Genomic DNA, 26352 nt, shown 5'->3' with positions numbered 1-26352 from the left:
CCTGTTTCTCCCACACTGATTCCCGCTTTGGCCAGTCCGTATCCCCTTTTCCCCAAGCTTCTGGTCTGATGCCCAACCAATACCCACTTACCCTCTCCTGCCTCTCCGTTCAGTCTTTTTGCTCAGCCAGCTCTAGTCCCCATCGATTTGTAGTCAGTTTCTCTTCCATCCCCTTCTAGTCCAATATCCTGCCTCCTTCCCTCCCCTTCCCTCTTGTCCCATGCTCTCTTCCCTCCCCCCACAGTTCAGTACTTCCTTTGCGTTTGAGTCAGATGGCTGTCTAGGTGCCAGCAGGGTGTCATTGAGAGCGTAAAGGCAGGAGATACAGGCTCCCTGCTCTCAGCCTGGCCCCACTCTGGGAATAGAGTATGCTCTGTGGGGATGGTGCATGCTTCTTTTAGCCAGCACTAGGAGCTGTGAGGGTCTGGAGCATGCTCATTGAGCATGGATTCTTCAGGAATTTTAGCTGTTAAACTCTAGCACTTCTCTACTTGAGTATATGTGAACTGATATTTTTTCAGAGGCCAGACTTGAGTGGATTATCACAGGAACAGTAAAAGGTACATCCCTGACACAGACACCACCTCTGCTCCAAAGCACAGGAGTGCTGCAGAGTCTTAGTAAAGATTATCAGGATTATTTTTAACATTGCAGTCTTTTCCCCTTGGTTTCATTCTTGGATACTGCTGAACTGTTTTGGCTGAAACTTTCTAAAAAATTTAAGACTAAGGCAGACCCATGGTATAGAAAAATTCAGCCCAAATGGTTAGTTTGGTAAAGTTATAAGCAATTGAAAACAGGGTTTTGTAATGGGAAGTGACAAGCAAGCTTAATAGGAGGTGCAACCAGCCCTGCCTATAAGATATATGTGGTATGTTTAAAAAAATGTTCAGACTTTGAATCACTTTCTTGCACCCTTTTGTGTTGCTTGTTTAAATTGTGAACTCTCTGGACCAGAGACCATGTCTCTTTGTATTGGTACAGTACTTAGCACAATGGGCCCTGATCCTGACTGGGGCCTCCAGGCATTACCATAATAGAAATTAATATAAAGGTTTAAATTTTTCTTCATTTATAAGAGAGATCAACAAATGTGTATAATCAATTTAACTTGATTTAATGAACTCTAACAGAATGTTTGGAATATCTTGTTTTTTATATAGACTTTCTTCCAAAATGGACAACAAGCTATGCAGGTTCGGTTTATTCAAATAATTTACTAAACATTTCTACAATTTAAAATGCACTCTTTTGGGTGGGGAAAGTTGTTTCCTTAGATTTTATTATCACTGAGGTGACTATCTTCTACCACAAAGGAAAAGGACTTAATGCAGCTCGTTCTTGTCCCATGCCCTTCGTCACAATTCTTCCTCAGTTTTTACTCTGGGCATTCCGTTTCCTGTGCTGTGCTTTTTGACTGATTGCTCTAGCCTACTCCTTTTCAGTCACTTTCACTTAGGTGTCACTCCATGTTCCCCTCCTTTCTTTTCCTTGGCTTTCTCCCTTTAGTAACTTCTCTCACAACCTAATACTCCCCAGACCCTTTATAAAAATCGTACGTGACATTTGCCAAACTGCACATTTTCATTCTGTGTTGTATGTTTCAGAGTAGCAGCCGTGTTAGTCTGTATCCGCAAAAAGAACAGGAGTACTTGTGGCACCTTAGAGACTAACAAATTTAAAGAATATAAATATAAAGAAGCAGGTGAGGTATGAAAAGAAGTTATACCGAGCAAGGTATACACCGTATGAGAGAGCCTGTTCCAAACAGCTTAGAGGCTAAATACACACAACAGACAAGGGGTGGAGAGAAACACATACAACTCAAAAAGAACAGGAATACTTGTGGCACCTTAGAAACTAAAATTTATTAGAGCATAAGCTTTCGTGGACTACAGCCCACTTCTTCGGATGCATATAGAGTGGAACATATATTGAGGAGATTTATATACCCACATACCGAGAGCATGAACAGGTGGGAGTTGTCTTACCAACTCTGAGAGGCCAATTAAGTAAGAGAAAAAAACTTTTGTGATTATCATGTTTGGAACAGGCTCTCTCATATGGTGTATACCTTGCTTGGTATAATGGGCTTGGACCTCTAGGCATTACTGCAATACACATAATAGTGGAGGAAATAACAGGGTACTAATTTGTAGTCTCTTAATTTGTAGGGTTTTCTAGTACCATTACAGGGTCACCAAGGAGTCTTGGAAAACATGAAATTCTTTTCATACCTCACCTGCTTCTTTATATTGCGGCTCATAGGTGTTCTTGTCATGTCAGTATAAGACCGAGTCCATCTTCACCTGTCCTATGCACATGTATTTTTTTATTTTGTTTAAAGAATCATGATGGAGTTGGATTCAAACTGAGAGAAACCAGATAGAACGAAAAGAGAGTGATATCAGATTTTCTCCCTTGAATTTTCTCCATTTTCTTATTGTCTAACCCCTTCACTACCCTTCCTAGTGTTTCAGTTCTGCTCTGGTAACCTCATTGTTCATTTAGTGTAAAATTACTTGGATAACATCACTCTACAGATTGAATGTAGTTTTGAAGTTGCCTTCAAGGGTCTGTAGCATGAAATCAAACCTCTGATTCAGCTGAGTGATTTCACCACAATATTTGCTTGAGGAACTTATCTTCTACTCTCATCTCTCTAAATAAGAATATTTTTCTTCTTTCTTTAATCAACTTCATCTTTGTCTTTGCAAGTAATAATCCTTGATGCTTACTGAAATAACAATTGATTTTTCCTGTCAGTTGATCAAATAATGAAAGGAGCGTTTGAAGCTTGTAGTATTAGCTCTGACAGCTGTCTAAACCACGGGTTCTCAAACTTCATTGCACCGCGACCCCTTTCTGACAACAAAAAAAATAAAATAAAAAAAAAAAATCACTACACGACTTCAAGAAGGGGGACCGAAGCCTGAGCCAGCCCGATCCCTGCCACCCTGGGTGGGGAGGTCAAAGCTCCATTGTCCTGGGGGGTTGAGAGAGCCAAAGCTGAAGGGCTTCAGCCCCAGGCAGGAGGTCTGTAATCTCGGCCCCACTGCCCAAGGATGATGCCCTCAGGCTTCGGCCCCAGATAGTGGGGCATGGGCTTTGGCTTCATCACCTGGCTACCGCCCTGGCAACCCCATTAAAACAGAGTCGTGACCCACTTTGTGGTCCTGACCCACAGTTTGAGAACCGCCGATCTAAATCATGCGACTGTCCTCTGTCTTTTACTGTTTGTTGATTCCCCTTGCCCTTTTTTCTCTTGCTCTCCTCATCCCACTTTTTAGTGTATCAGGCTTGTCTAGGTTTTTTCCTATCTTTCATTCATTGGTGTGTTCTCTTATCCTTTCCTCTTTTTGACATTACGGCTCAAAGCAGAAATAATTCTGCAGCAGACTGAAATATACTGTCAATATTCTATTAAATTTCTCTCTGCTGCTAATGCATAGAGTACAGTAGACTTGTCAGTGCAATGCGTGAACCAGAACAGAGAAGAGGGATGCTGGGGAACTTAAGGAATGATAGATTTAAATATTTTTAGAGTTCATGACTACACAATCTACTACTTCAGGGGTTCTCAAACTTTGCTGCACCGCAACCCTCTTCTGACAGGGAAAAAAAAAAAAAATTACTACATGATCCCAGGAGGGGGGACTGAAGCCTGAGCCCACCCGAGCCCCAACCCCCTCACGGAGGAGGGGGAGGGCCAAAGCCCCAGGGGGGTCTGTAACCTAAGCTCCAGCACCCAGGGCTGAAGCCCTTGGGGCTTCAGCTTCGGCCCCGGTGGTGGGGCTCAGGCACCAAGCTCCAACAAGTCTAATGCCAGTCCTGGCGACCCCATTAAAATGGGGTCGCGACCCACAATTTGAGAACTGCTGTACTACTTCATTCACCTGCATTTATATGTAAATAGGAAATCTAACTTTTCAGGCTTGCAATAGCATTTGTAAGTAAGGTCTGATGACACTAATAGCTGTAATCAACAAAGAAAAGGATATTCCTGTACTGAAGTAAGGATATTCCTGTACTGAAAAGTCAAGCCACAAAGACCGCTTTCTCCTTACCTCCTATGTGGGAAGCTGGGAAAGAAAAACTTGTGTGAACAAACAGCTGAAGAAACGTCTCAAAATTTGTAATTAGCTTGGACAAAAGTGGCGTGCTATAAATGATGTATAGTTAAGATGGTTTGATAGCAATTCCCAAATACCTTCCCTGTTTATAAGGAAACATTTCTTTAGAAAACAGAGAGGTACTGTACAGGATATATATATATTTTTTCCCCTGACAGTGAGTATTGGCTTAGTTTAATGAAGCATAATTGGGCCGTGTAAATTTGTCACTGTTTCTGTCTGATAAAATGTGACCGAACAGTGAGCATTTCTTTAGCATTTGGAATATACTTTGTCAAGCTCATTCAGATAAACAAATATCCTGAACAGTCCTAGTGCCAGGAGGATGGCTAGCATAGAAGAAATGCAGAGAACTTTTTAGTTACAAATTTGGCAAAGCAGAGTTATACCAATCATATGTATCTAATTGAGGTAAAACTTTATACTTATTTCCCAAAAAGTGTTCCAAATAAGATTTAAACGACCTTGTGTTATATAATATTTCTGAATATTAATTTTAATGTAATGTATAAATAATGGGTTTAGTGCCTTGGAATGTTACCATAGCCGCGATCCGCGTCATCTTATTTAATTGGCATACGTCTGTGCAGAAATCATTGTTAATGGGAAGAATGCTTTTAATTTAAATTCAGATAAAATAATTTCTGCCCAATGGGTGCATAACTTTTAGCACTAGAGTGCAAACTGTGCTTAGAAGAACATCCTTGTGACAGGCTGCAGAAATCTCTTAAATTTCTGCTAAAATAGAAATGCCAGATTAAAGTGGATTATGTGGAAGTTAACCAGCTTACTGGGATGTTTATTGTAGGACTATGTTGGTTAGGGATTTTAAGGAAAACAAGCAGGCAGGGAAGAGTTAGCTCAAGATAAAACATCTTAGCAAACACTTCATGGTTGTATGATGGGACAATGACAGTTACTGACTCTGAGGAGTCTGGCTCAACCTTGTGCTGAGCCTGCAGGACTGGCTTTGTCCAGAAGGGCCAAAGCCTGGGAACTGGCAAGCATAAAGAGACTTGGCTGTGTTAAGAGGGACTCTATCAAGAGAGGAGAGGCATCTGTTGGGTAACTGTTAGGACAGGGAGCTGACTGACACACACATCTGCTGGGGAAGTCTGAAGAAATTAGACCTGCCTGAATTATCATCAGGGGATGATTCTGGTCAGTGCTATTATTGGAAAACTTGAAGATTTAACCCCTTCTTGAAGATCTGCTCAAATGGTGCACCTGACCACAAAATCATGACCAGAATGAGCAGCCTGTTATCTATTAAAACAGTATGTCTGGCTTCATTTGGACAACTGGACCTGGTCAAGAATGTTCATGGGATCTGGAGACAGGATGCTGAGCTAACAATACTAGGAAGTCTTGAGGAATTGAATAGAATCTGGAGTGCAACTCTTACAAAAAGAAGGGGTAACGAGAGGTGAAGGAAGGCAAAAGTTTCTACTGATGTTTTAAAGATGAAATGTCTAATGCAAGACTTCTGTAACACTTAAAGAGTAATCTGTTACATCTCAAACATAATGCTGAGGAGGGAGTTGTTGCCTCGAGTCAGATCCACTCTTAAAATAAACACAGGAAGTGTAGAAAACTTGAGGAGTTAGAATTTTTTTTTAAGATGATGGAGGGGGGAGGAGTAATCTCAGAAGAATATCAAAACTCCTGGAGAAAACACTAAGAGGTTGATAGCAGTGGGCTGGGTTAATGCAGGATTTCCTGGAGAAACACAGGAAGTGTTCTCTGACCTGCAAGAATAGTTTATTTAATGGCTTAATCTGTACATCTATCTTGATAGTGTATGTTGGCTTGCTTATTTTTCAATAAACTTGTAGGGTGCTTGTTTTTTTTTTAAGTGAATGACTTTTCTGCTAGTCTCCAGCATACAAAGAAACTATGAGGAAACAAACCTATTAGTGACAAGGAGACAGGCAACCTTTGGTCAGGATGACTAATCTTGGATTATTCCAGTGACTTTGAAGGATTCTTATTCAAACTTGTGCAGCATAGGAGCATTTCTATAATGTAATTTCCTAATGAGATGCTATTGAATAACTTACAAATATTTGATTAAAAAAATGGTAATGGTGAATAAAGGATCATAATGTCAGTGTGACAGGATATATTGAACCATTTAGCCCTGTAAATATAACCTTCCTCCTAGCCTGTATATGTAGATCAGTGGTCACCAACCGTATGTCGTTGGTTGATCCTGGAGCCTCTGCCAGTCAATCACAATCTCTGGCCGCTAAAAGTCAGGAAGCACAGCAGAGCTAAGGCAGGCTCCCTGCCTGCCCTGGCCCCACTCTGCTCCCGGAAGCGGCCAGTATGCCCCCCACAGCCCTTGAGGGAGCGGGGTCTCCGTGTGCTGCTCCTGCCTGCAAGCACCACCCCCACAGCTCCCATTGGCTGAAAATGGGGAACTGCAGCCAATGGGAGCTGCAGGGACGTGCTTGCAGGCAGGAGCAGCACGTGGAGCCACGTGCCCCCCGTCCTCCTGCAGGGGTGCGTTGGCCACTTCCAGGAGCAGCGTAGGGCCAGGGCAGGAAGGGAGCCTGCCTTAGCCCTGCTGCGCCCCTGACCGGGAGCCACCCAAGGTAAGTGCTGCCTGGTGGGAGCCCCCTCCCAGAGCCTGCATCCCATATGCCCTCCCACACCCCAACCCTTTGCCCCAGGCTCTGCCCAGAGCTTCTTCCCACACTCCAAACCCCTTGGCCACAGCACAGAGTCTGCACTCCCCCCCCCCCCCCCCGGAACCCCAACCTCCTGCCCCAGCCCGGTGAAAGTGAGTGAGGGTCAGGGAGACCGAGTGACGGAGAGTGAAGCGCTGGGGGGGGGGGGGGGGCGTGAATGGAGTGATTCACTACTAATTCCTCCCTGTAGGTCAGAATCAAGTCTAAAATGACTCTTCCCCCTTATTTCCTCCACTTTCTTGGGGGGAAAGTTGTCCCCAGTACATTCCAAGAACCTGTTGGAAACATTGTGTTTTGCTGTATTGCTTTTCCAACAGACGTCTGGGTAGCTAAAATCCTCCATTACTCCCAGGTATTTTGTATACTTCTGTTTGTTCTAGTAATGTCTCATCCACTTCCTCTCCTTGATTTGGTGGACTACAGTAGCCATACCATGATATCACCCCTGTTTTTTACCCCTTTTATCTTTACACAGAGACTCTTAACTGGTCTGCTTCTGACCTCCTTTTGCACCTCAGAACGAGTATGCACATTCTTGATGTATAATGCAACACCACCTCCATTTTTAGGCTTCCTGTCTTACCTGAACAAGTTATACCCCTCTATACCAATATTCCAGTCATGAGTCTGGAATATCCCACCAAGTCTCTGGCACCAATGAACTCAAAATTTAGCTAATGTACTAATAGTTCCAGTTCTTCCTGTTTGTTCCCCATACTCCTTACATATTTGTATAGACATCCAAGATGTGGATCAGATTTCCCCCACTGATTTCCCTCTTGTTGCTCTAATGACCCTAAAGTAATTTTCCATGTGATGACCCCCCCCACACACACACACACACCTCCCTCTAGCCTTTTGTTAAGGTCATATTTTTATGCTAACCTGTGAGCTCTTGTCATCTGCTCCCTTTGAACTTAGTTTAAAGCCCTCCTCACTGGGTTGCCAAGTTGGTGCGTGAAGATGCTCTTCCTCTTCTTGGTGAAGTGCACTTCTTGTCTTCCCCGCAGATGTTCTTTTCTGAACAACATCCCATGGTCTTGGGCCTGACCTGGTAAATTTACTAAGGCTATATTATAAATGCAATCAGAACCATATTGTACAGAAGGCTTGAATGTTTATGGTCTCTTGGTATTTTAAAATAGTCAAGGATTATAAGTGGAGGAAGACAGCCAAAGCAAGTTTTCAAGGACCAGGGGCAGGGTGCGCCTGCAACAAGTGTGGTTCGATGATGTGGCTGACTGGCTGGACAGGATGTAGTATGGTACACTTCTCAGGTGTGCATGAAAAATGGGGAGGAAGATTGCTGGTCAGTGACTCGTGTGATGTATTTACTGTTCGTTTTGATGTGACTCTGTAGTGCTTTGCACAATGATGGTTATGATGAATCATTAACGTTCTAAAATCTGCTATTATATACTATTGTAGTTTTAATGCCTGTTTTCAATTATGACCATTATCATTTAAACAAATTTCATAAAATTGACTGCTCTATCATTACCACTCTAATCTCACTCAGCCTTATGCCTCATGCTCCTGATTGGCTTGATAGATTTATAAAACCCTATTGTGTTCCAGTGTAACAGCACACATGCTATTGAAGATTAAGCATTGTTCTAAATGACTGTGAAATGCTAGCTAGAACAGCATGACTTAATAATGAAAACCTTAAGGATAAAATAAAATAAATCTTAAAAGGATCAGAAAAAAAAATTCTAACTACTGTACTCACAAGCTTAAAACTGAAATGTACTGCCTTTTGTGATGTCTTATTTCTTCCTCATTCTGCAGGTACAAAACTTGTTCCTGTGGAGTGGAGGAGGGAAGGGAAATTATGTATGCAAAATTATGAGGAAATGGTAACAAAAGGAAGGGTTTGATCAAATTTTAGCCAAATTAGGTATTGATAATGCGCCCATCAGTTTATGGTGGGTACTACCTAAGATACCAACCAGCCAATGTTCCTTTATTTTAATTTTTTTAGGTCAAAATCTAGACACAGCATATCCTAGATATGATCAGATTTTAATGAACTAGTAAGGGTTCTGGTTATTGGCTTATGTTTATCCAAGGTGTGAAATAATTGTTACAAATAATGCAACTCTGTCTTTTTACAGAAGGCTACTTAAAAACAAATAAAATGGGTTAATAGTACATCCATAGCTCAAATAGCTTGGCTGTTTCTTCAACCGTTTTGTTTACAAATACTTGGTTTAGTAAGAAACCACCATGTTTGCAATTTTATAAACCCTCACTGAATAAAATCATGAAATATATATCTGTACCATGTGCAGAGTGTATACCTATTCCTGTTTTTATGTTCTACCACAAATACACATTTAAAGAACATAAAATTCAACACTGATTTTATTTTCAGAAAGCTATAAATATAAATTTGAAAGACCATACATGTGGTAACAAAAAACAAGACAATGAGCAATTGTTGTATCTATCTGTGATTTTGGGTATTGCTTTTTTCTAATTTATTCAATGGAGTCAAAGGAAGTTCTGCTTTTACACAGTGACTTTTTTCAGTGTCTGTTTTCAGTCTTCTGGTGTCTGATATTTATCTTCATTATGTAGCAGTTTGGTGTAGATGGGGAATTTTAACCAGTATTTTACAAAGAATTATCTGACCAGACTACATGAAGGCAAAGGAAAGCCTGAGACACACATCAAATCTCACTTCAGTTTTCTTTAAATTCCAAACACTTACCATGTTCTTTCTTAATGTATTAACTAGTAGATTAGGCCACATTTTGAGAAAGGAACTAACTGCTCAAAACTTAAACATACAGTTTTTAAAATATTTTCATTTTATTTTGGTGACTATTCTAGATAGATGCTGGTTTTGCTATATACTGTATTAACACTTAATGCGATAAAATGTTTCAACATATAATACTAGTTTCTGTGTGTTTTTATAAATACTCAATATCTCTGAATATAGAAGGTTTAGTTGCCATTCATTCAAAGAAATATCACAAGCCCTGGATGTGTTTAAACTTCAGCAGGTTACAGTCATTGGGGTTTCATTATTTCCATTTATGGACACTTAGTTGCAGAACTCTGTCTGAAATACCATGTACACTTGCTATTCAAATATTGCCTGTGCATGAATATAGGAATATGTCTAAGGGGATTAAAGTGAAACAGAATTTTTTTTGAAAAATAACTTAAGGTTCTTTCTCTAACGCTCAAATTTTAAGGAAAGGGTCTCAGTTCACACTTGTTGCCATAAAAGTCAAATATTTTGCTAACATTTGTTTACTTCCTTGAAAGAAATTAACTCTGAACTGTAAAATGGAGTGGGCTCCTAGTATCTTTTTTCCGATATGCAGAGGAGGATTGCGAAGTGGTGCACAATATTGGCTGTAAAATACACTACTGCAGTACATTTAAATGATACTTAATATTGCTTACAGTATCTCTATTTTGTTTTAAACAGATGATTCACAATTATATGGAACACTTGGAAAGAACGAAACTTCATCAACTAACGGGGGGTGATCTGCTAGAATCCACCACACACGGTAGAATTAGGTAAGCATTATTATGCTCTCACTCGGAAATGAAAGAAAAATCCATTCATGTATGTTTGCAAGACTGTCTGTTCTTTAATCCTACAACAACAGTTTGGCTGAATCAGAAAGATTTGTCAGTTGATTGGAATGCAGTAGGAGAATAGTATAGAAATCAGTGGGGGGGGAACACTTGCTTTTGTAACACTAAATGTTGATATATATATATATATATATATATATATATATATATATATATATATATATATATATATATATATATATATATACTCTGTACATTGGTCTTGGGTAATAATTTTGGCATACATTTTTATAAATTTAGACAGGGTTTCTTTTAGGATATGGATAATTTCAAAATAACAGTAGACCGCAGAAATACCAGAGTCTAAAAATACGTAAAGAATATTGCGTTGCTGCTGCTGCTTTATACACAGGTTTGCAAAGGAACATGTCTAAATGTCTGCTTGTGCTGAGAGCTTTATGTGAATATATTATGCAGATCTCAAAGCTTTCTGCCAATGAACTCTGGAAGGGGGAGAGAATAGGTAATAAGCTGGCTGTCTCTCTGGGTTGCTGCATAGATGCTAAGAGCAGCAGCTCGATGGTTTATGGAGGTGGGGGAGGAGAGAAGTGATGTCATTGGTTTGGAGCTGCTGCAGGAGAGAGTGGAAATCTGCTGCTGATGGCATTGTTTTTGTGGCAGCGGCTGAATGACAGACTTTCACTACAAAGATACACCCTCGTCGTCTGTGTAGCCTTGGTTCCGGCGTTTCACCATGCCAGCGCAGCGCCATGAGTCCTGGATGCATGCTGCTATTTGTGTTTGGCTTCGTTGGCGGGGCGGTGGTCATTAATTCAGCTATCTTAGTATCTCTTTCTGTTTTGCTGCTTGTGCACTTTTCTATTTCTACTGGTGTGCCAGCTCTGACGCAGAATCTACCAAGGATACTCAGGTACCCTGACCTACTGAACCCCTGCTTATTGTTTTCTTTGTTATCTTCCTCATTCTTGCTCATCTTTCGATCTAAAAAAGAGGCAACGGGATATCAAGTGCAGGTTTGAAGTCCTGTATATTTAGTATTCATAGACTAAGGCAAGGCACAGTTTTTTAAATTGTTGAAGGAAATTTGCATTGGTGGTTTTTTTAAGTAATTACAAGGTCAGTCAGTGTGTTTTTCCTTTAGAAAGCTGTTAAATCAATCTCTTTGACACAAACTTGCCAGCAGAATAGAGGTGCTTTGTTAAACATTGTAGACAGAGCTTGCACTCATTGTGTTGTAAGGTATTTAGCGAATATTATAGTCCTAAATTTGCGATGGCTTAGGCCTTTCATTTACCCAGTTTATATACAGCATATGGTAATGGGTGCTCTGTTCAAATATATAATTATTTCAGTATTTTTTTACATTACACTTTTAAAAAAATACTGCTTGATCATTTAAAATACTTTGAAAGAAAAATCTTGCATTATTTGGGTATTAGAGCTGTAAGAGCCTATTCACTATTGTTCAGTCAAATGTTATCCTCTCCTCTTTATCTCTCTACTTGTATGGCAATCAAACAACTCTTTCCTCCCTTGAGTTATGTGCTGTTTGTCCTGGTTGCCTAGAGTAGTAGCCGATCTGCATTAGTACAAAAAAGAGGGAAAAAATCATTTTGACACATTTTAGTGCTAGTTTAAAATGAAATACAATGGGCCACATTTTAAAATGTGATCTTTCAAACTTGTAAACTTGGCATTCTTTAATCACTCTGTCACTCTCGCTTAAATAAATTTGTATACTTGTTAAAAATGTGATTGTCAGAAAATTAGTTCTAATGGAAGATTATTTTAAAAGAATAAATGTAGCACATGGCCTGGGTTTGGTCTCTCGCCTTCAGTGGGTTTTTTATTTTTTATTTCTCTTTTGTGACAAATAGGGTAGTATATTACTATAGAATAATCAACTACTAAGGCCTTATACCTTAAAAGTAAAGCAAAATATTTTACTTTTTTAGGTTTAAAAAGTCTGAACTCTAACACTTTATCTAGCCGATAGCATTAGTGTAAAAAAATAATCTCTTAGTAGCATGTCATCACTTTTCAAGTTAATATTTATATTTCAAGTCTTTCTCAGAAATTGTGCTGTCTTTTTAGTAGAGCCTTTTGGTTAACTTTTAGAACTATATTAGTATGTAAATAAGCCAGTCTTTTTAAAGGCTGTGTAGTTGATTTTCTTAGCTAGTGTGAAGGAAAAAATTGTAGAAAATTGTTAAAGCATTATGGTCTTGAATATATAATAATATATTAACTTGAATATTTATGTAATCAAAAAGATATAATGTAGAGTGGCTGCAAAAATACTTAGTAAAGCTATAATATTTCAGTAAGCCACTGTTAAAAGAAGTAAAGACTAAATAAATACTTTTATTTGTTGTTTAGGAAGTAAATTATACTGTCTGACTTTAATTCAGCGAAATGGCATTTTTCCAGATATTTCTTGGAAACTGAAAGGGGGACTCTTCCCCATCCCACCAACAAACAAATGTATACCCTATTTTTAGTGGGAGAAGATCTTGCTTGTCAGAAGGGAAGACAGACACCCTTAGAACTTAATGACCTCTCCCTTGCATGGATTTTGATTTTGATACCGTACATATAAGACGTCTATTTGCTATAGGTGACTATAATTTTAAAAATGACAATCCAGCTAATTTCCTCTCCTCCCCCAAACAAAGTGAGCCCAACTGAAGAAAGAATTTTTCTTTTGAGGATTCCCCATCTCCCTTCTTAGTCCATAATCCTCTCCCCCATTAAACTCCGCTCCTTAAAAGCCTGTATAGAAGGTTTTGCAGCATACCCTGAAGATAAACAGGTCTGGGCTTTTTTGGACCATTGGTTCAGAAGATGGTTTCCAAAGTTAAGGGCCTCTCACAGAGCATGCTTTAATGTGAGCTGTCTTTTAAACTGAAAGGGGTCCAACTTGATTTTTGGCACTGGATTTTTTTTCCAGAAAATCAATACTTGAAATGAGAACTAAGTGTGTGTATCTTCTCCTCCCCCCCCCCCCCCCACATGTATTAGAAATGTGGGAATGCTAAACAAAGGAAGTACTTGAATAGATTCCAAGGACTCCTGCTGTTGTAGAAAAAACTTCTGTTTAGTTCTGCAACTATTTAGTAAGGTTTTTTTTTCTTCAAAGTTGTTACTGTTCCAGCATAACCTGACCATTTCAATACTTTTTATCTATGTGGCCTTGATTGCTTTTGCTTTTTTTCATTTGCTTCACATTATCTGTGCTTAACTGTATTAATGCTGATTGAATGTCCAGCTGTCTTTCTGTATTGGTTAAGAGCCTACCCAGAGATCTCCTGTGTGTACTAGTTTCCTAGTGCAGAATCTTTGGGTTGTTTGTTTGTTTGTGGTTTTTTTTGTTTTTTTTTGTTTTTTTTTTGTTTTTTTTTGGTACCTCATGATCTTTCCTATATTGGTACTCACAAGGTGCTTGTTCAGGCATTTTCCTTAACTTCCTAAAAGTTTTTAATCTCTTGAGAAAATTATTCTCCAGACATAGTGAATGTTCTCAAAAGGACCTGTTGCTTCTTGGGCCCCAAGTACAAGCACTTCTTGACTATCTTTACTTAAGTTTTTTTCGCCCCCTTTGCATAGGAGCATGGACCTTCCCTTGGCTACATTTAGTGTTGCAACACAGGTCTTGCTAGCAGACTATGAAGTTGTCCTGGCTAATGTAGATAGGGCCCTGGCCATTTTACAAGTCAATACTATAGACTTGAGTCTCCATAATCACTGTGAAAACAGTTACCTTGGTTTTTTCATTCAGAGGTGCCCACTAGTTTATGGACTATACTTTTACCTGCTTTGTAGTGCAAAGCTCAATTTTCTGCAGTCATTGTGTACTGTCTCTACCTCTTACCTTTGGTAAACTTATCTCTAACTTTAACAATGGCTTTACTTTTGGCAGTGGTGCTTAACTGCACATACTTTTTGGATCATGCTGTTTTGACCAAGCAAATGTTTTGCTTCATCTTAACTTTCTTCAGTTAAGTGTCAGACACTGACATTCTTTTACAGAGCTGGCCACATCATTCTGCAGATGACTTTCTAACATTTTTGTTTCTCCCCAGATATAATCTGGCCTTATTCATTGTGATCACACCACTGGACACAGTATCAGTCCTGGGATTTTTGGGAAGGCTCTTCGAGATGAGTCTTTGGGGTCTCCCAAATTGTCTTCTCCATGAAGAGGAGGGTGAAATCTGTTGGCTTTCACTAGGCTTCTCTGCTGTAAAGTAATATTTAGTTTTTGGTGCTGTGTTCCCATACACAGGTGCCAACACTTCAAAATACTTCAAGGGACCCTTTTCCAAATAGCCCAAGGATCTTGGGAGAGATAGGACCCACTTCATGCCAGTCTGTGGAATTCTGTGTGCTTTCTGGTGTATTTTAGGTTACTTTTGATTGTATTATCTAGTTTAACATTTGAATATAGAATAGCCAGCTATGGTAATATGACAGGTAATATGAGGATTAAAACCTTCCGTGAACTTCGTCCTGGGCCCCTGACAGACCTCTCTGCTACCAGTTTTCTCAGTGCCCTATGTAATATTGGTACTATTGATGATTTAAAAAAAAAAAAGCTAATTCTGTAACTGCTGACATCTCTGTCTCTGTATTAAAAAGGCTATCTAAATTCATATCTCAACTTAGGCTTCCTGCATCTCATATTTGTTAATTTGGGAACTGTAATTATCTAAGCACACCAAGATTGAAAACTTCAGTAATATCACCATAAGATCTGAATGTTTAACTGGAAAAGTGGTTTTGTATAGTTTCTCTCCTACAAACTAAGCTGTAAACTTAATTTTGGTCCATTCCAAAAATAGTCCCCTAATTTTCAGAGCCTCCAATTCTAATAACAGGTCTTCCTGTTCACAGAACATACAGCTAAGCAGAGTACAAACTGTACAGCTAAGCAGAGTACAAACTGTACTTTTTAGATGTACAAACTGTACTTGTAAATGTGAAATGCTTTTAAGAGTAGATATGAGTTATCCTTCAAGATAAGGAGTTTTTGCTTGAAGTGGATGGGAAAGTAGAAAAGATTTGTCTGGATTTAGTAGTTGATCATTACAGAAGTTGTGGAGCTGTACAACAGTTGAGCAAATGAGAAATGCATTTTCAAACGTAGCTTCTGAATGCAATTGGATTGCTAGCGCTTCATCTGAATTAAAGAAGAAAATTAGACTTTTAAAACATTGATTCTGATGTTCATGGTCCAACAATTATTTCATATTGAAATTTTTAGTCTTCTCCACCTGGAATGACTATGGGATGTCCAGCATAAATGCTGCACAAAGTTCAAAACTGGAATCTGTTAAATCAGTCTAAAGTACTCAAACTTTTGGAATACATAAGCAGAATCTGAGGAATTACTAAATAAAATAATGCAAACTGTGTATACTTGCATGTGTGTATAATGGGAAATACAGTATGCATGATTGAATCTAAATTCTGTTTCCTTGCCATATTCAGAAGCAGGTATAGCATAGGAAGTGAGTGTGTGAAATTGAAGCTCATGAAATTTGGTTTGGTTTTGTTTTTTCAAACAGAAAAGAGCGTCCTATATCACTGGGCATCTTCCCATTACCTCCAGGAGATGCACTGCTTACACCTGAGACTCAAAGAGAAGGAGGGGAAACACCTGGGTCAGAGCACTGGAAATTCCATGAGCTAAGCCAGCCACGCTCCCACACCAGCCTAAAGGTGAGCTATTGGTTTTCAGGTTTGTTTTGCATCTTATGGATTCAGTACATTGTCGGTGATAACTACATTACTGGAAAGGCTGAACTGTCGTCCTCCGGTTATATAAACTCCTCAATGCGTCAGTTATTGCATGTGACTTTGAGTGAGTCTTGTATTTAAAAGGAACTGTGTGTGCTCAGTGAATGGGGATTTGGGCTGCACTTCCAACATGGGGTGGGAATGCAAGATCTGTCTCCTGCTATTTCAGAGATCTTTTTCTTTTCTAAATAGGTAACAAATTTTAAGGCCTGCAATTCCAGTATTTACAGACTGGATAGACCATATAAACCCTGGGTCTCAAACTCCCAAGCCACGGGGCTCCAGCAGTTTTGGTGCCGGATCTCTCCCTTGCCCCCACCTGCCACCCCCGGGCACTCCCCCCTTAGGGGCCCCGGCAGCACAGCGGAACTGAGCAGCGTCTGCCTGCTCGTTCCAGCTGTACCTCTGAGGGCAATGGGATGCTGCGGGTGTGGTGCCTGGGGGCAGAAATACGTGGAGGCCCCCCCGCCCTGCCTTGGAGCACCAGGTAAGCACCGCACCCCCAAACTCCCTCCCAGAGTCTTCACCCCCTCCCCTCTCCTGCCCCCAAACTCCCTCCCAGAGCCTGTACCCCAATCCCCTACCCAGTGGGGGGTGGAGTTTTTTGGGGGGCAGGATGTTAGCCCGCTGGGGGGATTTGAGGACTGGCACTGTCCCTAAGGTAAATTGAGTTTGAGACCCCTGGTATAAACAGTTTTGGGAATTTAATATTCTATGGGATGAAAAACTTTGAGTATTCAAGTACTGTGACATACATGTGTATATTTGTATATAAAATTTGTGTAATTCTAGTGCTCGTAGTTTAAAATTAAAATATTACATCTAATATTCAGTGATGTGTCTCAGAGGACGAAAATAGTTCTAATTTTAATATGAGATTCCTGAAAGGGTTTTTTATAAATTTTTAAAAATACCAAATGAATTTGAGGTGTTCTCCCCTTGATCTGTTTAAATATAATCCTGTACTGGTGCCATAAAAAGATGAAGGAACATCTGAATGACCCTTCCCTCTTTAGATGTCTTTTGGGAAGATTAAAACTATATAATGTAATTTTTTTTTGAGCATTCAAAAGGACTTTGATATCTCAAAGCCTCTATAGAACTAATAAGCTTTCTGCCTCACATACAATTTGGAAAGAACTGTACAGTTCTAGTTCAGATAGTCTGATTTTACAGCTGCTTTCTGTCAAGATACCATCTGATTACAGCATTTCAGAAGGAAGAAGAAATCTGATTAATGGAATGACAGAGGTTGTCCTCTTTAACTCTGTTACTCACTATTTAACTTTTGGGCTCTTTTTATTGAAATGGCTGAAGACCTTAATTGTTAGTGCCTGAATATGAGGATCATAAATCCGGTGGGGTTTGCTATGCCCACAGGGTTTGTCCTCTAATCCAAGTTCACCAAATATGTGCTTTCCAACAGTTTCTTGGAAGAATAAGGCTCCCTAGATGCTTGATCCTTTGATAATTTAAATTGGCCTAAAAACCAGGTGCCTAAACTACTGGATTCGTGAGACACTCCTTCTGTGATGGACTGTGTGCACTACCGCCATCACTCTGTCAGTCCAGGAAGTGAGAGCAAGACTGAGACTATACCACATGGCTAACCTTTTCTCCTATCCTATTAGAAAGGGCTATGGCGCTCCCCCACCCGCCTTCGGCGTGCCACTGGATGTACTGGGGTACCACTGAGCCCGCCCATTCCACCAGCCTGGCCTCCCTCACACTGTCCTGTTGAGCCAGGCCCTCAAGCCGCCTCTAGCGCGCGCACACATAGGGACGTGTACAGCTGCAGAAAGACACACTGAAATCAGCTTTGCATGAGAAAACTCAGCTAGGGGATTGCCCGTTACTCAGTGCACTCCCCCTCTGGGATGCAAACCCAACATTGTATTGTCTTGCGCTGCACAGAAAACTGTATAGCGTAAGCTCATGAAATTCACTCCCTCCCTCAATGTGGAGGAGGATATGCACAGCTTTTTATCCCCATTTATGAATTTCAAACTGGTTTAGAGAAACAAAGGGTATTCTAAATGATTATAAGGGATAGCAAACAGATCAAAGTAATTACCTTAGTAAATAAATAAATACAAAATGCAACTGAGCTTAAGACACTAGATAGGTAGGATATAAATTAGCAAATTCTCACCCTGAGTGATAAACAGGCTGGTAGATTCTTAAGGCACAAGTTGCCTTGGCTTTCCCAGGTTTTCATGCACAGGCTAAAGATTCTTCTAGCCTGGGACCATCACTTCCCACAGGTGTTGCTCCTCAGGTGTTTTCAGGTGTGTTGTTGCAGAGCGAGAGAGTCAGTCCACCCCATGATGTCACTGTCCCCCTTTTATATCTTCTTCCCATTTGCTGGAAAGCTCTTTTGCTGTGATCGTTCAAATAGCTCCCATTGTGTAGTGCTATCTCTGAGAGGTTTCCATTGTATACAGTTCATGGGGTAATCCTTGTGCTTGTGTGCATTTCCTCAATAAGCCATTAACATTATTTGGCCTTTTTACTGTTGTACCTGGAGGGCTGCTTGTGGGTGCTTTCAACCTCACATGTTTCAGTAACACATACATAGCCAAACTTCATAATTTCACATACAACGATAACACGTACAATCCAACAAGATATTAATGTCTAGCAGATCAAGACTTTTAGAATACCTCACCAGACGTACTTTGTACAAAACATATTCACCACTGTCATGTAATTAGGATATTGGGGTGTCAGGGTGTCACAAGGGCCTTATCACTAATGAACTCTTCTACTTTTGGAGGTACAAAAACAGATGCCTCTTCACAAGTGGTTAAGTACCCCAACTCAGGAGATAAAGCATTGTCTAAACTATAGCATACTTCATGATCCTGATTATACAAAAACTGAAAAAGAAAAAGGATCAGAAGACTCTGTGAAAGCTTTGTCCTTTTGCAATCCATGAACAGAAATACTATAGTACAGTGGTTTTCAACCTTTCCAGGCTACTGTACCCTTTTCAGGGGTCAGATTTGTCTTGCATTCCCCCAAGTAATCCTCTGTATTCATATTTCCCCATGGCAATTTCATTAATTCAGAAATTGACAGGCTTTAGAAGGAGTTGCTTTGCTGAAATACATGTTAGAGACATGTGACTTAAGAGTGGATGGAGTTGAGTTATAAAGGGAGGTTTTCGGATCTCATTCTGTCCCCTCCAGAAAACAATACCTGTCACTTCATATTGTCAAATTATATTTCTTGGCATTAGTCCTTTTAAAAATATTAACTTGTATACACTTAAAAATGGCTACCTTGCATGCACAATTTTGCTGCTCTATATATACACATCTCAGTCTAGTTACAAGACTAAGTGCCTTAGGGCAGGGACCATATCTGTAAGTTAGATATTATTATTTCTTACACAGTACCAAGCACAGTGCCTGTATTTAATAAATGATCCTGTGGAATGGCATGATACACTGCAGTCACTATTAAGAGTCGAATATTAATTTCTCTCTATTATAGTTTTTAACATGATGTATCTTGCCAGTGTCTTGTACTACTGCTTTCAAATACACCTCTACCCCGATATAACGCTGTCCTCGGGAGCCAAAAAATCTTACCGCGTTATAGGCGAAACTGTGTTATATTGAACTTGCTTTGATCGGCTGGCGTGCACACACCCCATCCCCCTCCCCCCCCCCCGGGTGCTTTACCACATTACATCAGAATTTGTGTTCTATTAGGGTAGAGGTGTACATGCATTTTTATTCATGCAGTAGCATTTGAAGGATGCAGAATGGTACACCTAAAAACATCTCCGTGTAGGTGCCCAGGAGCAACACAGACAAGGGTTTATCTGGATATTCTGGAACTTTGTACAGTAAGGACAATATTGGGTGCCATTGGAAGACAAGATGCAGTTGTGTATTGCTTCCTTCTATCCCTACTCTGATTGCATTGCATACAAACCACTATTTAGTTCTCTACAAACGTAGTGACCTAATTTTAAATACACAGCTTAGTTCCATGAAAAAAGTCTTTAGGAAACATTGCTTACAAAATACAACTTGATTATTTCAAATTTTTAAAATATTTGGGGAAAATATTTAGACTCATTCCTGCTTAATGGAATTACATTTAACTCTCACTGATTTCTGGAGCATATATTGCTATCAGTTGAATCTAGTGATAAATCCAGTTTCCAGATGCAAGGGAAGAAATTAAGTAGTTATAGCAAAACAATTGAATTATACGGAAACCCTTGGTTAGTCCCTTATAATTTTTGGAAACAATTGATTCAAAATCAGTTGAGACCCTTTTTCTTCACAGCCACTTTCTGTTGGTCAATCAAGCCATTTGTTTAGGGCTTTTTGTGTGCTAAAGTCAATGGTCAGTGTGTGCTGCATTCTTCAGTGGATGCATTCGGAATACAGAGTTGGAGAAATGTTTGAACAGAGCCAACATTCATGTTGAGGTTTTATTCCCTGTGTGGGTGAACTCTGGATTCGCTTGGTAAGAGTACAATTTCCTCCCTTCATTACTTGTTTGTTAAAATATGAATCATTATCCAGTTGTTTAACCTTAAAAAAAAAAAAAATCTACCACAAGTTAACATTCAAAAGGCAGCTTATAATATTTAATCATGTAGCCTTTTTAGAAAATGGACTTCAGTTGTTTGCCATAATTCCTTAATTTTGGGCTTCATGACTTTCTGAGTATCCTTTGGGGTGGAACGTACATATTCTTGGAATCCGTCAGAGATTCCAATAGTCAGGTGTTACACATGCTGTGTTATACTCTCCAGTTGATTCACTGAGAGACTAACAAATATTCACTCTTCCCATCTTGGTCACTTTTAAATTTGTGATGAAGGATATTGGTATATGGAGACAATGCAAGCAACTGTGACACTTCAAAACAATTGGAGACTTTATTAACAGCAAGTTGTTTCAGATGTTCAAAATTTGGAATTACATCTGTAACTCAGTACAGTGAACTCTTAGTATTTAGTAAAGAATATGGTAAGATGAGGCTTGATATCATTGATGGGGCAGGACCTGAAAGTGCTAAATGGATCATTAGGGCTTGAAAAATTCATATGACTAGGAACTTCATCTGGAGAAAATACTGTTAATTTATGCATTTACAGTAAGTTTTGCTTTTCACTTATGATTGCAGAGAACCCCTTCCAAACAATAGAGTACAAAGTAGTTGTTGCCTGTCTAAATCCTTAGATAGCACCAGCATCTTTGCTGCTGGTAGAGCTCAACCACACAGTGAAATTAACAAGCCTCTAGTAAACTTTACTGCTGCTATTAAGGACACTGTGGATCAGGTCAGATTTTTGCTGCTGGCTGGGGGACAGCCGTAAGCAGAGGCAGGTTAAAGGAAAGCTTTATAAAAAGGTTGTTATAGGGTCAGCTCAGTAGAGGATGTCCTCCCTTTGCAGTAGTCTAGAGGTTCTGGATTAGGAGTGGGGAAACAGAACTCCCTCTTAAACTGCTGGCTGCTGGAAGGTAGGAAGGCTTCAGATTTCACACTTACTAAATGGAGGCCATAAAGGATGGAGCCTCTGAGCAGGATCCAAGGAGAGCACCCTAGTAGGAGTACAAAGCACAAGCTGGTGGGGAGGTTGGCTTCCTAGCTTCATGTTGCCCCTAGACAATGAGGCCCTTCGTCTAATTAAATGATCTAATTTAGACTTCTGGTTATTGGGGTGCAGTAAACTTTTCAAGCCCTATGTATGAAGGGATGGATGATTGGCAAGGCTGGGTGTGGTGTGTTTCTGTGGGTGATGGTTGGATCTTAATTTATCCCTCCACTCTCTCTGGCACCAAAGTCCACTTTTTTGGAGGAGCGGGAGGGAAATGGGATGGAAAATAAAGGAGACACAACAGAAAGCAGTGTTGGGAAAGCAAAAGGGATATATGCGGGAGAGAATTAGAAATAACATGTGGCAAATGCAGGAGCAGGTTTAGGCTTTAGTAAGGAGCTGAGGAAGTGGGAGTGAAGGAAATACGGTAAAATAAAATCGAGAGGCATAGTAAGTTACATACAGAATATATTCTGTTCCTATTTAATGTGTACTACAGATAAATGCAGAATATCTTATCAAATACATAATTGTTTATTCCTTGGAATTGCGGATGAACGAGGAGGGATTGGGTTTCAGAACATGGCAGTACAGGTATATTTCACCTTGAATAGTGGTTTTGGTCCCCAGGCTAATAAATGCTGGATAATTTTTTTAAGCCTGGTTACTCATGTGAAAAACTCTGTATTCATGGGTCTGCTGTTCTGAAGGCTGTGTAACCATTCTGGTTCTTGAATATTTTTCTCAAGAGTCGAGTTTAAAGGATGAGAGGGAGCCCAGAGTAGTAATTACACAGATGCCAAATAAAACATGTACATTTCATAAGTAAGATGAGATGTGTGGGGGAGAGGTGTGTGTTGTCTTCATGTTTGAGATGTATTGAGTTAGACTAATCTAGATGCACACCTGAAGGTGTACAACTGAAAGTCTATTTATTACACAGTACCCATAATTTGTGTTTGAATGAGCAGCATCCAGGTGGAGGCCCTAAGCCCAAATACCTGTGAGCCCAAGGGTCCTCAGTATGAAAACTCCTGTATACACTTCAGTATGTGAATATTTACAATAGTCCAATCTAAACTGAGGCTAAAACTGCTTGCTTGAGCAGGTTCATGAAACAAACTTGTGGCAGGAACAAACAAGATAGTGTGTTAAAACTATTTTCTAGACTAGTTAGGGATCTAGAAAGCATCTTTTAAACATAGTGGACAGACAAACTATTAATTTGAACCCGTTCAGGGTTAGTCAATATGTACATGTGACACAGTAGACCTCCAGCTATACCACTTGGTTCCAACTCAGCCGTAACAAAGTTAAAATGACAAATTTAAAAAGGACATTTTTAACACAACACGGTCTTTGGAACTCATTGCCACAAGAAATGGTGGCAAAGAACAATTAAACATATGGTTAATGAAACTATCTAATTATATTAGATACTTAAATATTATAGGGATATTGATCTTCCTGCTTCAGGACACAAGCTAGTCACTGACTGCCTGGAGTTAAGAGGAAATATTTTCCCGGTGTGTGATACTGCATTAATTGCCCATCATGGAGAACTTGTCTTTCTCTGAAGTATTTGGTACTGGCAACAGTGCGAGATGGAATACTAGAATAGATTTGACCATTTGTCTAATTTGGTGCAATGTGGCAATTATCTTTCTGGATCCCAGTGATTGTTTCATAAAAAACTGGGAAGATCAGTTGTGATAGAGAGGCACACGTGACATGGAAGATGGCAGCCTTGTGGAGTTAATTATTTTAAATTCAATGTTAATTGCTTTTTGCAAAGCCATCTCCATATTTATATCAAAATTGTGTGGTTCAACTTCAGAAATATCACTAGGGTTTACCTTTAGGTGATGTCTTCAGGGGTGATGGGGATAGTAGGTACTTTATATTATTATAATTCTCAGGGAACATGTGCATAGATACATAGGTATGAAAGTATATATTTTAAACATATTCAGTGCAATCCCCCTCACACCATTTGTAGCCCACTTTTCTTAGATTGTCATCTTTTTTACCAGAGACTGTTTTCATATGTATTGTTACAGTGCTTAGCAAAATGGAGCCCCAATCCTGATCAGGGCTTTTTGGTGCAGCTGTAATAAAAATCTGTAAGCATAAGAAGATCTGGATTCATAGTTTAACTACCAAAATGTACTTGAAAAGAAAGGGGAGGTTGTTGATCACCTAGTTAACTTGTTGGAGACTACAAAGAATTACAGTTGAGTCCACGTCTGAAGGAAAATCAAACATTTCAGCAATCTGAATACACAAAGGGTTTTCAGTTACACTTGAAGTATCACTTCTTATTTTGTATATATTACACTTTTTTGTGAAATGACCTTATTTCTATTACATATAACTTTTTTAACTTTGAGTAATTCTGCATATAAATAGTCAATATATTAAACCAGTTTTCCTCTTCAGCTTGTTACTTCATATATTGTAGTGACAACAGAATAAATGTCTGAACACTCTAATAGTAATGTTGTATTTCAGCAGTAAATTCACATGCTGTCAATTACTCTGAATAGAAAGTGAATTGGATTGGCATACCAAACAATGGATGACGTTACAGGAAGTATTTGTACAGAAAATTAAATGGCGAAGGGAAGAATGCTCAGGATTTTTGAGATTACAACCCTGTTTGTTGTTTAAAGCCTCCTCACCATCCCGCCTCTATCCCTCCCAAGGTCTTTTTTTTTTTCCCCAAAATGCAGCTACATGTTCTGCTTACTATCCTATTTGGCTTTCTGTCTTGTAACTAGTGAGTAAGAGATTAAACAAAACAAAAAAACACCAGTTTAAATTTCCTATACATGTACAATGCCCATCTACTTTTTAGAAGCTATACAGATTTTTTTGAAGATTATGTGCAGTCTGTATAATTTAATGTTCAGAAACTAGTAACATTTTCCTCTGTTTTTGTAATTTCCCTTTAGTAGGTAAACGGGGTAAGTGACATATATTGAGCACTGCCTAGGTTCTGGTATCATTAAAAAATACTGTATCCGAAGTGTGTAATATTTTGTTTTTCAAAAGTGCCGGTTTGTTTGACTGTCTTCTTCACCCTCAGTTCCCTCAGCAGTAAAATTCCCTTGTAAGCGGCAGTATTCACATTGTTTAGCTTCTCCCTATTTTAATAATAATTTTAAAATCTCATCTTGCAAAAAATTCCCAATGTGAATATGAAGATTGAAATCCTAATTATACTTCCTTTGTGTGTTAAGAATGGGTAGTGCTGCATATCCAATTACATATGCCAATTTTTTATTTGCTTTTTAATTAAATTATCATTTAATATAATCAAATTCAATTTCTCCTCAACGTGATCTTTTGTGCATCACAAAATGTAAACTGTTTCAATCTTGACTTTGTTTTTGGTGTCTTGATTTAAAAGCATTTCCAAGATCAAATCGGTGTTGTGCTTTTAGGCATATTTCCTGATACTTAAATAGCTTGCTTGAAGTTATTTGATTCTTTCAATTTTGTTTCAGAAGGCCTTGGAAAGGTTAAACTGTAATCTCTAAGTCAATCTCAGGATGGTTAATCTTTATAGTCACTGTAAAAAGCCTTAGAAGTGTCATGTTCGGCTCTTGCTCGATCAGTGCTAGACTGCCCCAAGGTCCCTTTTGGCACTGTTTGGAGAAGTTAATTGCAACCCTCTTCGACTAAGTACCTCATTCTTGCCTCTCTCAGGTTAGAGGTTGGTTTATGCCTTGGACAAAAACCTAGCGCATATTCCCAATTCAGGTTGTCACAAAGTTCCCCATAGCTTGAATAAAAGCAAATATTCTTGGCCTAATATAGAAAATATGATATAAAGCCAGTTGGCTAAATGAAGTGCCTCATCTCTGGCTGCAGATCCTAGGTACAAGATATTGTTGTAGAAAACTGAACACTTAGTCTGTTTGGTGACTCGACTCAGTCTGGGTGCCTATCTGTTCAGAGTCTGTATGTCTAGCAGGCAGTCTCCAAAGAGTGTCTGTCCTGAGAATTATAGGGAAATTAGCAGGGGAATGATAGTGTATACTAGTGATGGATAACCTTACCATTGTTGTGCAGAGCTGCTCTGGACAGGGAGGTCCATAAGTGCTAGTTATTCTTAGCACTGGTAGAGCTGCACTGGAGTTGTAACAGTGGGAGGTTTCCGCAAAGTTCAGCCTAGACAAGGCTTCAACATGTCTTTTCATTAGGGGAAGTCCTATAACGAAGTAGTCTTTTTTACTCTGCTAGGTAGGATTTAGCCACCCTAGTACACCACGATGTGGGGACTTAATTGGTAAATGAAAATGCAATTAATAGAAATGATTGATTCCATGCAACCAACTTGATCAGATTAGTTTTCATATCAAACTGATTTCTGTTCCTTAGACATATTAATATTATTTTTTCGTCTGTCTTAATGTTCTCAGAGAACAGTAGTGTAAATTAGGGTGTTATCCTTTTTTTATGCTTTTTCTTGAAGTGGTACACCCAGTTTGTTGCCTAAGGAGGCTCAAATAAAGTTCCATTCATACTGCTGATAGTCTTGGGTACCTTTTGGAGACACTTTCTTTCT

At 39.3% G+C, this 26352-nt stretch overlaps 1 protein-coding gene across 12 annotated transcripts in view; it reads left to right on the top strand.

Moving 5' to 3' along the window:
* The window catches only part of SPAG9 (sperm associated antigen 9), a 107350-nt gene that overhangs the window by 35259 nt on the left and 45739 nt on the right, over positions 1–26352 (top strand). For 5 of the 12 annotated variants that reach the window (XM_065562830.1, XM_065562827.1, XM_005305749.5 and 2 more), the window contains 2 exons: positions 10275–10369; positions 15979–16132. In XM_065562830.1, coding sequence (XP_065418902.1) covers positions 10275–10369; positions 15979–16132 — 249 coding nt within the window. Of the gene's footprint in view, positions 1–1163; positions 1197–10274; positions 10370–10945; positions 11322–15978; positions 16133–26352 lie in introns of those variants that run through there. The other 7 variants (XM_065562831.1, XM_065562829.1, XM_065562826.1 and 4 more) reach the window with 2 other exon arrangements.

This window comes from Chrysemys picta, chromosome 12 (assembly GCF_011386835.1).
Source record: "Chrysemys picta bellii isolate R12L10 chromosome 12, ASM1138683v2, whole genome shotgun sequence".
Classification (NCBI taxonomy): domain Eukaryota; kingdom Metazoa; phylum Chordata; order Testudines; family Emydidae; genus Chrysemys; species Chrysemys picta.
This window is presented reverse-complemented; position numbering and strand designations above follow the sequence as displayed.